Raw genomic sequence first — 15,405 nt, forward strand, 5'->3', positions numbered from 1 at the left:
TAGGTGTAATTTTATAAAAACAAGCATACAATTGGTATTCTTTATGAAACCTACTGAATTTAGTATCGTTAAAAAAAATAGGGGGGGGGGATTAAAAGTAAACCCCCCAGAACCAAGCTTAAACTAGTAAAACATTCAGGATCAATATTTTCCTCTATAGATAGGTGCATTTTTCTTATTAAAACGGCAATTATATAGTAGGGAAGTATTTTATGTTTATTCATATATCAGTTGAACTTTGTGCCTTGTATTCATGCCTATAAATAGTCTATAAATAACAAGGGGGGTTTCGTGAAAAATGATCTGTTCATTTCCAAGAATAATCCGTATACCGTAGTGTATAACAAATCCTATTTAGGTGATTTCTAGAAATATAACAAGACTCGCTTCATAGAAACCTTAAAATTAAATAGGTTTCCGTATTTCATTACTATTACAGGTACATTATGTAAGAATTAAATAAAGAGCTGACAGTTCTTGTAAAAATATTTCAAAAATTTGATAATCAAAAATGAATATTTTGAAAATTTCAGTCAAATTACTTTATTCTGAGTGAAGTTTTACAGTCCTTTTATTCAGTGGCGTCCATTTTAACGTTAATCGATTATATCCATTCAATACCCCAGTCAACTAATGCTCTAGATTGTTGATTATTGTCTTGCCATGTGAATAAAATTTAAATGTCTAAATAATAATTTATAAAACATTTGAAGCCAGAAAAAACATCCTGCAATAGGCAGATTTAGTTCTATGTAATGCATTTTAAGGCGCAAGTATTTTATTATTTTTGTTTCTTTCTTTCTTTTGTTTTTGTAGTTGCATAAATATCGATAAAAGGGTGTGGTCTTGGTTCGTCTGGTCATTATTGTGTATCATACAAGTGTCAATATACGTTAGGACTGTATATAAATGTACACTGCATGGATGAGAGAGAGAGAGAGAGAGAGAGAGAGAGAGAGGTGGGGCGGGGTTTACGTCCACTCGACACAAACTAGGTCTTTCAAGACTATCACATGGTTCAAATTTATTTCAATAATTCGCTTGCACGTAGGAGTCTTTAGCAGTGGGAGGACCCGGAGAAAACACAAGAGGTTGCTCAGGCGACCCTACTCCTTTTTACGTACAACCGGGGAATCGAAACCACACCAGTTGACTTAATGACAGACCTTATGATACAACGCGCACGCGCTAACCATTCAGAGTGAAGCAATATGACTGAAACTTTTAGCATATTTTGTTTTCGTTATCTATTTTTTAACTATTATAGCGAGAATTGCCAGCTCTTTATCTAATCTTACCCAATGCACCTTTAAACATATTTTTAACAGAAAAGCGATTAGTGTGAAAGAAGATAACATTTTGTACACAAAATAAATGAAATGAAATGAAATGGGGTTTAACGTCCTACTGTTCCGCTCCTAACTTGGGCTAATGAAGACGGGCATACGCCATACTGTGTGCTATGAGGGGAATTTTGCCCGGGCAGCGGCGCTACGGCCTACTCTTATATCGAATTCCAACTGCCAAGGGATCTTTTACGTGCACGCCAATGTGTACACGGGACCTCGGTTTTTCGTCCCATCGGAACGACTAGACAGTTGTCCTTGTCAGACCCTCCGTCCCGTCCTGTATCACTGACAAGTGGAAACCACGCCGAAAAATCTGGAAGGAATTATTATCTGTTATCACACATCACATTAGTCAGTTATATAGAGGTATGACTCGTATTACTCAGCTATCGTAGCAATGATCACTGTGTTAAAATTATATTTGGAATGTGTTTAACCAGCTCTATCACATATGTGATAATGACTGGCACCAATATTGTCCTTTAAAAGCAGTAACTTCAGCCGAATGTTCGTTTCGTTTGTCGAGCTTGAGCACAATGTCAGTGGTAATGCCAATCTGATTAAAATACAGATCTATATTTCGTTTCGTTTTTTATACTTTTGATGGCCTACACTACATGAAGATCTAACCAGTTATAGTGGAAGGTCGTGTCAGGTGTCATACAAGCGGCTTTTGACTTTATGACGTCAGAATTCATTAATCAATCAGCGTTGACGTTTCTAGTGGTTTACCCAGAGTTCCGTGCACTTCACGCCAAAAACTCGCTGTAACAGACCGTTTCATTGGCTAATCCCTCACAATCACATCATCCAGAACACGCCATGATAAGAACTCTTCCAGATCCTAGTGTAGTAAAGACAAGTAAAACGAAATTTTGAACTATAGAAAACGAAACGAACAATGATCTGTGTTTTAATCAGATTGTGGTAGAATATTTTAATTTTTGTTTGAGCTGATAAGCCATAGAGTCGTTATATAGTCATTACGTTCGCTTCTACTAGACTCCCGACTCGTAGGGTATGTCCATCATGTGTCCATAACTGGTCCCTTCGAACTTAGAAACAAAATGAGTGGGAGGAGCTCTTCTATTGGACCTGATATTTTATATTATCAATAATATATACGTTGAAAATACGTGTAGATTTTTTTTCTTTAATGGTGGGGGGGGGGGGGTTAATGCCATTTTATTTGGGAGTTATATAAGAGTGTTTTCATTACTGAAAATGTGGAATGGTTAGGTTGCAATTTCTGCAATACGTTTCGCGAATTTCTATATGCTGCGAAAATATTTTTTTCTACTGTATCGCACCAAATAAATCATAGAATATGTTCGGAAAACAATCACCAAACATTTGAAAGCAAATTTCGCCCACAAACGCGACTAACTCAGCTATAAGGGATATCTATTATCTTGTAAAAATATCCTTTCCGATGCTTGTTTCTTTTTTCCATTATATTTCATTGGTAGCCGTCTCATTTCTATATCGTTTCATAGTTCCAAGGGGCCGGTCTTTTTCTAAATATTAATAACCTTTTTCTTATATAGTATAGTTTCGTTTTGCTAAATCTAATTTCGTTTTTCCTTCCATTTTGTTTTCGTTTTAAATCATTTTGTCTAGTTTTGTTTCGATTGATCACCTGTTCACCTGTCCTTATCTGGAAAGCCCGGCTCTATTATTATTATTATTATTATATTTACACAGTATACTTATAGTAGAAGAAGTACAAATACATAACAATGATGGTTTAAATTACATTAAAGTAGAAGAAGTATCTTTACGTAAGCTATAAATAAATATATTTAACCACAGTTATTTAGCTATAATTCATTCGCTACTGTTAAAAACTTAACATAATTTCTGAGAATTCTTTCGCTCTTTCATCTAACTACGGGCAATTTCTAGGAAATTGTGGTAAATTGAGGTCATAAAACCTCTCTAGGCTATATTATCTGGATATTGTCAAACTGCTTTGTTAGAGTGTATACACAATTAGAGTTGATTATTTTATTTTCATTCTTCACTTTCGGGGGTGCGTGGGTTGGGGTGGGGTGGGATGGGGGTTTTGGCAATTATATGAGATATTACATTATGGAAACTTTTTTTTTTGTCTTAACGTATTAATGACATTTTTCAACACCCAATATTATTATATATGCGGTTAGGTATTGGAAACTAAAATCCGGGTGGAAATATTCTTATTTTCTGGGTTTTTTTAAAACTTATCTCTAGGCTATGTTATGTGAATATTGTCAAACTGATTTGTAAGAGTGTATACATAATTAAAACTTGTTGATTATTTTCATTCTTCACTTTGGGAGGGGATCGGGGGTGTGTATGAGTGTGTGTGTGTGCGGGGGGGGGGGGGGTCATGGTGCAATTGTATGAGATATTACAAACTTTATAGTCATAACAGCTTAATATGACATAGTATGGTTGCGTTATACTGGAAACTAAAATCCGGTTCGAAATGTTTTTATTGTCTAATTTCTGATTTTATAATTTATCTCTTTCCCTGATTTAATAAATTATATTTCCTTGTTCATAATAAATATTTGTTGGATCTAATCTTGTCGCTGATTTTTAAAAAAAGGACAATGAAATGAAATGGGGTTTAACGTCTTACTTTTTGCACCGAATAGGATAATGCAGACGGTTTTTTAAGGTCATGTAAAGAAGGTGTCTCATTACAGACTTATACATGTAATAGTTCTATTTGATTGGTGACGTTTTTTTTTTTAATATATTATTATTTTTCATTGTTGAATATTAATTGAGCACAACGTCGATTTCTCGATAATTGAATTTTTAATCAATTTACAGGGAATTTTGCAAAACGGATTAAAGAGAAACGAAAAAGAAGTGTTAAATTACAACCGCGCGTGGAATGTCGCGCGTGGAATATCGATTGGGGGAGGGGTGGGGGGCTGACAGTTCCCGGGGAGTGAAATATTAAGATGCTTACATTGTATTATCATTATAAAACTTTGTATGTAATTTGATTGTTAAATGTAGTGATGAACAACTCCATCCACCCTATACATGATCGAAGCTTTTTATTTACTGGGAAAAAGAAAATGGAACGGTTCATAGAAAACCGCTATGAGGTTAACGACCTCATCGAGAGCGCGGTCACCCCCAACACTAAATCCATAGTATTTTATTGCCCTCTGTATACTTTCTGGATTCGTGTTCTTTGTGTTTCTCGATTTCACTGGAATGCACTGACGCTGACTTCAGGGCGAAGTTCTCGACTTCGAGATCATTAATTTCATTTTCGACTTTAGGGTGAGACCTTCATTTTCGAGGTCATTGGAACACCTAATTTTCAGGAAATATTTTTTCTCGTTTAAAAGAAAGTGCTGTTTTGAATGCAAACAGCGGACACTCGAAAATCATTCTGAAATGGTAATTAGTTATCGCATTAAGTTTATAAACGAATTTGCTGACTGAGTTGTGTAAACCCTGGCCAACATAAGCGATTTTCTTATAGCTAATTTGTCCCGCACAGCCGAAAGGGAGAAAGCACGCTGCAAAATCCCGGAGAACTTTCTTGACCAACACCAGGATCAACCAAAGGGTTCAAAAATATTTTTAAATCAAAGTCACATTTGAAAAGCTTTACGTCAGGCTTTTCAAATCATTTAGTTGATTTTTTCCAATTTTTTAAATTAGGTGTGTTAAGATGAAATCTGTATCATCAATTAATTGGAATATTGTAAAATAGTACAATTTGTTGACCAGAATAAAGATTGGGACATATTATTCAGTTACAACAAGAGTGGTATTGAGCCTTTAACCCGTGCTCTTCAGGCCATTAAAAATGTCTATGATGTTATCAATGTTATCGAATTTGCGCAATGCTATGTTTTTATGGCTATTAATCTTACATTTGTATTTAAAACTTCTACCCGATTTTCTTTCCCATCATTTAATGGTACGCATGACCTTATAAGGACGTGTATTGTATATAGATGTCGGCTATTTCAACGTAATCGAAAATGTGACCAAGTTTCATAGAAATACCGCCTTTCAAAACATTTCATTATTCATGCGCAGTCAAAATCTGACAGGAATTGTGTATATGTAGTGAACTTTTTGAAGGTCATGTTTCTTGGAATTGTGACGTCCAAATGCCACCGAGGTGTAGAGTGAACTGAATATTCTGCAGAAAATGAATATCTTTCTCGCTAGTTTCGGAGAATATCGCATGTAACGCCGTCTCTGTCCAGACGGGTTCTCTTGCTTTACTGTTGGGGTTTTATTCAAGATGGTGAAACTGAAACAACTTGCCGTCTGTCTTTTAATAGTTTGAATAATCTTTGTAAAACGGGATAAATTTACTATTTAAATGATAATTTCTCGTACCAACTGAAACGAAATTTCCATATTTCTAACGAGAGAAGCTGTTCAGTTATAACTTTTGTATGGTAGATATACTATTCAAAAAAAGTAGGGGATATTTGATTTTGGGGGCATAATACTAAAATATGCAAATGACTACGAAAAAAATCACTATAGAACCTAACAGAAGAAACATTTCCAGTTACATGTGACGCCCAAACGCACCAATAGCTACCGCATGGAATGCAGGTGATGCTTGGGATCATCATGGGGGTCCAACCCAAGATTTGCACGACTCTGACTTTAAATGTTACAGTCATTGTGGCATTGAATTCCAGGGTGGAAACATCAGTTTAATTGTTTTAGTGACCAGAAAACAAATTTTGATATGCGTCGGCTTACCCAAAATGAAAGGTTACGTGCCCTTGGCATGCTACAGATCGGCACAACACAGGCGGTTGTGGCGCGGACGATGAATGTTTCTCAGTCTGTCATAAGCAGGCTATGGTCCAGATACCGTGATACACAATCTGTACAGGACAGACCACGCTCAGGTCGACCAAGGGCGACAACTCAAGCCCAGGATCGATTTATCCGTACCTTGGCCTTGAGAAATCGTGTCATCACAGCAAATCAGATCAGCGCTCGTCTTCAAACAGACACTGGTGTGAGAGTGAGTGGCCAGACGATTCGGAATCGACTGCATAGGGGTCACCTTCGCGCCCGACGTCCTCGCGTGATCCCTTGTTTGAGAGATCATCACATTCAGGCAAGACGTCGTTGGTGTAGGGATCGTCAACCCTGGGATAATCGACGCTGGAGCAATGTGATGTTTTCAGATGAGTCAAGGTTCACTGTTGATTTTTTGGACAGACGTAGGAGGGTGTGGCGTCGTCGAAACGAGCGCTTCCAAGACGTTAACGTCATGAGACATGATCGATTTGGGGGTGGTTCTGTTATGGTGTGGGGAGGCATCACTGTTGCTGGAAGAACGGCTTTACATGTTGTTGCAGGGCGTGTTACAGGCTAGTACTACCGGGACAACATCTTGGCAGTCCATGTTGTGCCGTTCGCACGACGTCATGGCCGCCGTTTCATCTTCCAGGATGACAACGCAAGATGTCACAGGGCCAGGATCGTTACAGGTTACCTCCAACAACAGAACATCACCACATTACCTTGGCCAGCACTGAGTCCCGACCTCTCCCCCATCGAGCATGTCTGGGACATGCTTGGACAGAGGTTACGTCAACGTCAACAACGTCCTGCCAATGTCCAAGAACTTGCTGCTGCGTTGCAACAGGAATGGGACAATCTGGACCAAAATGACCTTAGACGTCTCATTAGGAGTATGCCACGTCGGATCAATGCTTGTTTGGCAAACAGAGGAGGATTTACCCGTTACTGACTTGGTTGTGATGCTGTGGTAACTTTGCTGTTTGACCCCGGGTATCATTTTACCCTTATAATGGTCAGTCTGTGCCTTACTTAGTCTAACGATCATTTGGAATAAATCGATGAATGTGAACTTCATTTCATTTTGTCATTTGTTTCTTCGTCAGTTTCATTAGGTGACTTTAATAACACTTAAAAATCAAATATCCCCTACTTTTTTTGAATAGTATATATGTTAAACTGTGCATTATAGCAGAAAGTGGGTCGTTTTCCTCACCTGCGCAGAGCGCGGGCTTTTTTTTTCTCTTTCTTTTTTTTTTCCATTCAGGATATATGGCGGCCCATTGAGTGAAAAGACGTTAGCTCACTAACCACGAGGTCGATCCCCGGTGTTGGCCGTGAATGAAATGAAATGGAGTTTAACGTTCTCCGACACGGCTAATGAGGACGGTGTTGGCTAAGAAAGTTTTCCAGTTTGGTTTCCCTTTGTCAGTGGTGCAGGGCGGAGGGTCTGACTAGGGACATGGTCTAGTCGCTGGGATGGGGTGAAAAACAGAGTCCCCTTGTACACCTTGGCGTGTACATAAAGGAATCCTTGACAGTTGGAAACATTTGCTGGCTACCTTTCCCTCATAGCACATGGCGTATGCCCGTCTCCATTTGTGTGGTTCCGGCTTGTCAGTGATGTAGGTCGGAGGGCCTGACAAGGACAGCTGTCTAGTCGTTCGGATGATAACAAAAACCGAGGTCCCGTCTACAAGTTGGCGTGCACGTAAAAGATCCCTTGACAGTTGAAATTCGATATAAGGGTAGGCCGTATAGTGTCGCTGTCCGGGCAAAATTTCCCTCGTAGCACACTGTATGGCGTATGCTCGTCTTCATTAGCCCAGTCGGAGCAGAACAGTAGGACGTTAAACACCAATTCATTTCATTTCATTTCCGTCTCCATTTGCCCATTTGTAGCAGAACAGTAGGACATTAAACCCGTTTCATTCATTCATTAATTATTTATTTCATCCATGTAGTGTACGTTATTAATATACAGTCATAACGTATATTAACACTTGCAGGATTTCAGGTTATGAAAAAAAAAGCGGGAAATAACCCGACCAAGACAGACAAAAAAACCTTTCAAATAATATCTATAGACTGAAATCTAGTTCCATGGAGCTTGTTATAAACCCTGGTCAAATCACGGACGCTTGTCTTAGTGGGCATGTATTAGTGGTTTTAGTAGTGACAATCGGGGTCCAGGATTACATGTTTAACTGTAGGATTATTTCGGGATAAAGTTCTATAGTTTATTTGTCGAGAAAAAAGTGGGAAACAATAAATTTAAAGCTAAGATACATCATAGTGACCAGATAATCCAAAAGCTAAAATACACAATAGTGACCAGACGAACCAAGACCACACCCTTTTATTGCTGCAACTTGAATAAAATATTTTTGGAAAAAAAACTACCATAAAGTTAGTCAGGTCGGTGTAATGAAGGAATCAGAAATAAAAACTCCATCGCTATCCACATGAACAGATTATCCCAGACTCCCCAAAAGGCCGTTTCATCCCTACAGTATGAGGTTTCTAAATTTATATCATTGAACCATATCAAAAAAAAGTTTATCATTTTTGTTAGAGTAGTAATAGAATACAGATTAACAGTAAATAAATATTATTGATGGCTTAACTGTCTTCAAGAAAATTGAAAAAAAAAATGCTGTTTGGCTTTTATTTGAAGTAGTATTTACCAACCATTTCACGTTCGATGTTGTTTTCAATTTCACCATCGATTCCCTGGTTGTACTTGTCAAGGAGTAGGGTCGTCTGTCCAACCTCGTGGGTTTTCTCCGGGCCTCCCACTGCTAAAGAACCTATACGCGCAAGCGAATTGTTGAAATAAATTGAACCATATGTTAGTCCAGAAATGACCTAGTTTGTGCCGAGTGGTCGTTACCCCCCCCCCCCTCTCTCTCTCTCTCTCATCACTCCGCCCAATCACCAACCAGGCGAAGAGCGAGTCGTTTATGTATTGTTTAATGGTCGAGAGCGAGACATTAAGTAATATATTGTAACAACATGAGGGCCGTAGGTCCGAATGTTTTTACAATATATAACGCAATGTCGTAAGCTCGAGACCATTAAACATCTTAAAATACTGACACTCCGCACGAGCTTTTACGTCACATTAGTCCAATATCTCACTGGTTTGAATAAAGAAATAAGATGAAATAGAATTAAAATTTACACTGAACAAATAACGAAGTTGGATTATACATTGTCTTAATTTAGAAATTATACGAATTGAAGTTAGAAATTACATGAATTAAGGTTAGAAGTTACATGAATTAAGGTTAGAAGTTACATGAACGGAGGTTAGAAATTAGACGATAGCGTGTTAGAATTTTGAATCTAATATACCGCCATAGGGAGGCAACCCCACGGATTTTACATTGTTATCGACGACTGGCAAACTTGCGAGCAAAAAGTTTCATTTCGAAATGAATGGATGAATGAATGAAATGGGGCTTAACGTCCTACTTTTCTGCACTACTCGGTTAATGGCGACGGACAAACGCCATAATATATAGTTTTTCTATAAGGAACATTGTCCGTACATGCAGCAATTGACTTCCTGCTGTCAATTTTTCTTAAACGTAAACGCCAAGGTGTCCCCGGAATCTCGGTTTTTCGTCCCATCCTGTACTACTGGCATGGAGAAACCTACGACAGAGAATCCCGAGTAACTTCTCGGATCGAACCTCGGACCTCCTGGTTAGTGAGCCGGATGGCGGTCAACGTTATCAGGAGGGTCGGGATTTTGTTATTAGCTTGGATGCTTCATCCACACTGATCAGCAGTGAATTTTCGCTCGGCCTCTACAATCACTGATAAGGATGACATCAATGCGACTTAATGAGTCTCAAATATTAACTTTTTTCCACCGACAAATTAAATTCTAAAATATTAGAAAAATAAATAAAGACGTTTGACGTATTTGTAGGTAAAAATTATTTCCTATTTAGTGTAAATGGTATTAAAATGATTAAAAGGCAGCATTCTGCCCGAAGCAGTAACGTCTTATGTAAACAATGCACGCGCCATTCAGCCAATGATTGACGCCGGGTGATGTGACGTGTTAAAGGCAGTCGTCTTTTACAGAGATTAGAGAATCTCCTGGAAATTCCGAGACGTGTACAGTCACAATAGAGAGAGCAAAAAATTAAAAACCAGAATAACAGCACTCAATAATTTGTGATAAATAATTTCATATTGACAAAAGACGTCCATAGTGAATATGCAGCGTTTTAACAGGCGCGTAAACACTTCAAAATTGTCTTTGTGATGCGTACAGACAGATGTTCAGACGTCCAATGATTGAAATATTGAGACTATAGCATATTTTATACAGCGCTTATTTTTCCGAAAATCGATCATTACTATAACTGTTCAGGAACCTCGACAATTGTAGAACAATACAAATAGAAATACGTCAAAAAAATGAGTGAATGATCCTTTTATTTTCTGACGTTTATGTATAATAAAAAAAATAAATCTGGTGGATTCGTTTTTAGCTACGATTTCATCTTTTTAGTTTCACCTTGCAAACTCCTTTTGTTTATCCATGCTTGTAACGTTTTTGAAATACGATAATTTTATATTATCATGACTGATTAACCATTCCCGGTACAGTGTGACACCGACACCGTAGTACTATAGGACCTCTTTCTTGTGTTTGTTTCTTCGTGATCGTAACAAGACTACAGCATAAAATAGTTTTACAACTTTATTGCTAAGCTGTAATGGCTTTGCAGGTTCCTCGTTCTCAAGAATAATGACTGCTAGGAATTTCTGAATGAGCTCTGATCCAACTCGTTCTACACCCTAATTTATACCCCCTAATTTCTGCAGGTCTTCGATAACCTTGACGTTAATTTCCATCCCATGTATGGAATAAACCTCTTTATTTCACACGAAAGGAAACATTACCTTATCTGGTCTACCAGATATTTTGATGGATATTTTGACAATGATTATGATTTAACCAAAATATCACTGGTTTTTTTTATGTATAACTATATATTCACGTTCATTAAGTACGTGTGATTTGACTCTATAGACAGAGTGAAGCAACAATTTTGCAAAGAACCAAAATTGTCCCAAGGACCAAAGTGTTACAACACAACTTTAATTTAACTGCAAAAATTTTCGGTATTGATATGGTTTTTTCTTCTTTTTTTTTGAGAAGCCACCATCGCTAAGTGGGATAGATGCTGGCTCACTAGCCTGGAGGGCGTGGCTTGTCCCCGGTGTTGACCAAGAAAGTTCATTGGGATATTCCGCCGTGATTTTCCCTTGTAACAAGGACATCTGTCAAGTCATTCGTATTCAAAGAAAAACCAAGGTCTTAGCGATGCTGTCCCGGCAAAATCTCTATCATAGCACACTGTATGGCTTATACAGGTCTTCAGTAGCCCAGTCGGAACAGAACAGTAGAAAGTTAAAACCCATTTCATTTCATTTAGTATCGTTTTTGTGTTATAAAATGACTGTATTTCGGAAGTTGGAATTGTTTGAGGAAGGTGTTTAGTTATAGCTTCTGGGACATTGAATCCTTGTCTATATGTTCTGATTAAATAAATACATCCTGATATTACATGTATATATATCTTTGTAGCTTAGGAGGGACTTATGGAAGATTAGTTTGTTTTTTTGCAAACTAAATAAGTTGCCTCATTAAATAAAGTTTTTATTATTATTATTATAATAAAGTGTTGCATTGGGTGATTAATGCAAGCACTATCTGATGCCACCTGTAGATAAAGTGTTGCATTGAGTGATTAGTGCAAGCACTATCTGACATCACCTGCAGATAAAGCTAAATCCAAAGAACATGAAGTTTAATTGTGTTTATTAACTTATTTGTGACATACAAATAGATGTTATAATATTATTTACTAATAATATCTAATCATTGTGCTTCATCTATCTATATCCTTGAAATGACATAAATACTTATACTATATATTACCAGATTGTTCAATTTGGTACGATATACCAGTCTGTAACAGTATATCTCACTTTTATATCTTAACACAAATGAATTTTAAATTGTTAATAGGAAACAGCATAAAGACTGAAATCATGGAGAATTGAATCTTCCTAATATAATGTTATAAAAGTTTGCTATAAGTAGGAATAGGATATAATATAGATATACACATGTTCCAAGTTATAATCAGTAATCATTGAGTTTGCACAGTTTAAATTTTTATATGTCCATAACAGATTTGAAATCTAACATTCTGGATGGAATAAAATTTGTGTTTTTTTTTTTTTTAATCTAAAATCAGTTTTACTAGACTTTAATTCCCTAAATTTTGTTCCAGTAAAAGTCTTTACATATGTTACAATAATGTTAGAAATAAATATTCCATAATACATAAAATTTACAATCCTATAAAATAATTGACCTATTTTATAATTTGAATACCATCTTATATTAAATTCTACCAATATATACTACATATATATTTACAATAAATACAATAATATAATAACCTTTTTATCTTAAAATATATTTACATACATTAAAAATTACAATAATAACACAATTAACATAGCTTAACCATGAAAATTTTGCCTGATCAATATTCTCTTTTCCCCACTGTACATTACATATATATTGACCTACTTATGACATTTTAATAAATAATATTTACAGTATAACTAATATTTCTTATTCAGAATTAATGAGACAGTCAGAGGCATTTTGACAAGTCAGTCATATTCTTTAAGTATTGACATTTGCTGGAATACAATCAAAAGACTATACATTTACTGTACACTATAAGATTACTGTTTAAATTATAATTAACTTTGTCTCAAATTAACAAATTATAATCAAACTACCTATGTGATATATGACTTATATACGCAATAAGAAATTTAACACTAATCTAAAGACATGTGCCTATAATTCAGGTCGGGTGCACAGTTTCTCCATATGATAACTATTGCAGTACCACCAACAGAATAAGTCATATGATAACTATTGCAGTACCACCAACAGAATAAGTCATATGATAACTATTGCAGTACCACCAACAGAATAAGTCATTTGATAACTATTGCAGTTCCACCATTGGACTAATCCATAAAATAACTATTGCAGTACCATCAATGGACTAATCCATATAATAGCTATTGAAGTTCCACCATTGGTCTAATCCATATAATACTAATCCATATAATAACTATTGCAGTACCATCAATGGACTAATCCATATGATAACTATTGCAGTTTCACCATTGGACTAATCCATATAATAACCATTGCAGTACCATCAATGTACTAATCGATATGATAACTATTGCAGTACCATCAATGGACTAATCCATATAATAACTATTGCAGTACCATCAATGGACTAATCCATATGATAACTATTTCAGTTCCATCAATGAACTAATCCATATAATAACTATTGCAGTACCACCAAGTACTAATCCATTTTGTCTGCTTCCAGAATTCGGTTCTGGTAAAACTGAATATGCAGCTCCAAGTCTTCAACTATTATATACAAATTTATTGATAAAATAAAAGGTAATCTACCAAAATCAATTATTCTCTCATTATGTGAATTATTATATATCACTTGATTAAAACAAATTGCACATTTTTTGTTCAATTTAGAGGAACACATTTCTGTATTCTTGAAAAAAGCCTGGAGAAATAAATCAAAATAGCATTTAACTATTAAGATACCAAAATGAAAGGATTTCCCCATGGCAAATTTCAAAGAGAACATGTCTAATAACATGTAATATTATGCCATAAAATGCCATTTTACGAAGACTAGTTGAATCTCGGTACCTAGACCACTCAACTTGTAATCTATGTTTGAGAAACATCTTTTTTCTCTTGGCCTACTCATAAAGAAATATGTAGGTCCGGAAGAAATATCACAATTTACTATAAAGAACTGTTATAATTGATTATTTGATTCAACACAAACTTATATTTATTGTAATCATATATCCTGCTGATTAGGAAATGGGAGTTTTTCATCTTCAGGTGTATCAGGAAATTTATAATGCTCTTGTACCATTTGAGCTAATAAAGTTAATTCTTGTGATGGATTTTGTTCTTTATCACTGTCAGCTGCTGCTACCGATTTTTTCTTCCCTTTACCTTTTTTAACAGGTTGTTCTTTCATATCCTGTGTGGAAACATTTACATGACTTGAAGAAGCTGAATCACTGCTACCAGTCGATACATCACTGAATGATCGGATCCTTTCCTCATCTGCTGGTGGAATGAGCTTCGGGGATAAAATAGTCCCAGATGGTACAATTACTTCCATTTCTGGTTGTGAAACTAATGACAGAGTTGGTGCGTCTGCTGGTCGCAATGACTTTGGTGACTGACTCAGGAAACCTCTGGAACTTTTGTGTGAATCCAGACTATCTTCTGATGAGGAATGACTTTTTGCCCTAGCAGATGTCATCGGTATAGGACTACTGTGACTGTGAGGACGATTAATAATCAAACTGGTCTGAGCTTTTTTCTGATTCTTTTTCGTCTGTGTCGATGGTTGCCTAGGATCGTGCTGTTTTAATGGGGTAGGATCAGAGTCACTCTTATGACGTCTGGGACTGTGGGAGTGACTACGGGTATACTGTTTATGGATGTTTGTTTGTAGACGTAGAGATGGTCTGTCAAGGGAACCACTTCTATGTTTAGAATTGCCTGATAGATCTTCCATAGGAATTTCTTGTACATCTGGTTTGATAGCAGCAGACAATTTGGGACTGTGTCTGTTAAAACTTGATGTTTTGATACTATCATGATTCAAAGTCTGCACTGCGAATGCTGAAGTTGCTTCTTGTGCTACTTCTATAGAATCCCCCATTGAACTATGAACTTTCTCTGTATTCAACTCTTTTGATCTTTGCTTGGTTTTGGATTCCTTTTTTTTCTTCTCTGCCACTGGCTGACATTGTTGAGCGGATTTAGATGCCGCTGGGGCAGATGCGTCTTTACTAGCTGATGTTTGAACCTCACTTGTTACCCTAACAGGATGACTTCGCCCTGAAAAAACAAAAATTTCAATATTAATATTTTACATCTTTTCAATTTGTGTGTTTGAAAAAATAAATATCCAAAGACAATTTCTGTTTGAAGTGTAACGTAATCTCTTGTTTCTTTAATTCACATTCCTGGATACAAATTACAAGTTATGAAAGAAAACTTTGATTAACCACCCAATTCCTATTCAAATTTATGTCTTGTACAAAAAAGGACAGCATTTATCAA

General features: G+C 36.3%; 1 protein-coding gene across 4 annotated transcripts in view; it reads right to left on the reverse strand.

Moving 5' to 3' along the window:
• Positions 1–11,980: 11,980 nt before the first annotated feature.
• Positions 11,981–15,405, reverse strand: part of LOC126810536 (protein CLEC16A) — a 54,537-nt gene continuing 51,112 nt past the window's right edge. For all 4 annotated transcript variants that reach the window (XM_050535653.2, XM_050535652.2, XM_050535651.2 and 1 more), the window contains one exon: positions 11,981–15,180. In XM_050535653.2, coding sequence (XP_050391610.1) covers positions 14,120–15,180 — 1,061 coding nt within the window. In that variant the 3' untranslated portion in view covers positions 11,981–14,119. The remainder of the gene's footprint in view (positions 15,181–15,405) is intronic.

Source organism: Patella vulgata, chromosome 2 (genome assembly GCF_932274485.2).
Source record: "Patella vulgata chromosome 2, xgPatVulg1.2, whole genome shotgun sequence".
NCBI lineage: Eukaryota > Metazoa > Mollusca > Gastropoda > Patellidae > Patella > Patella vulgata.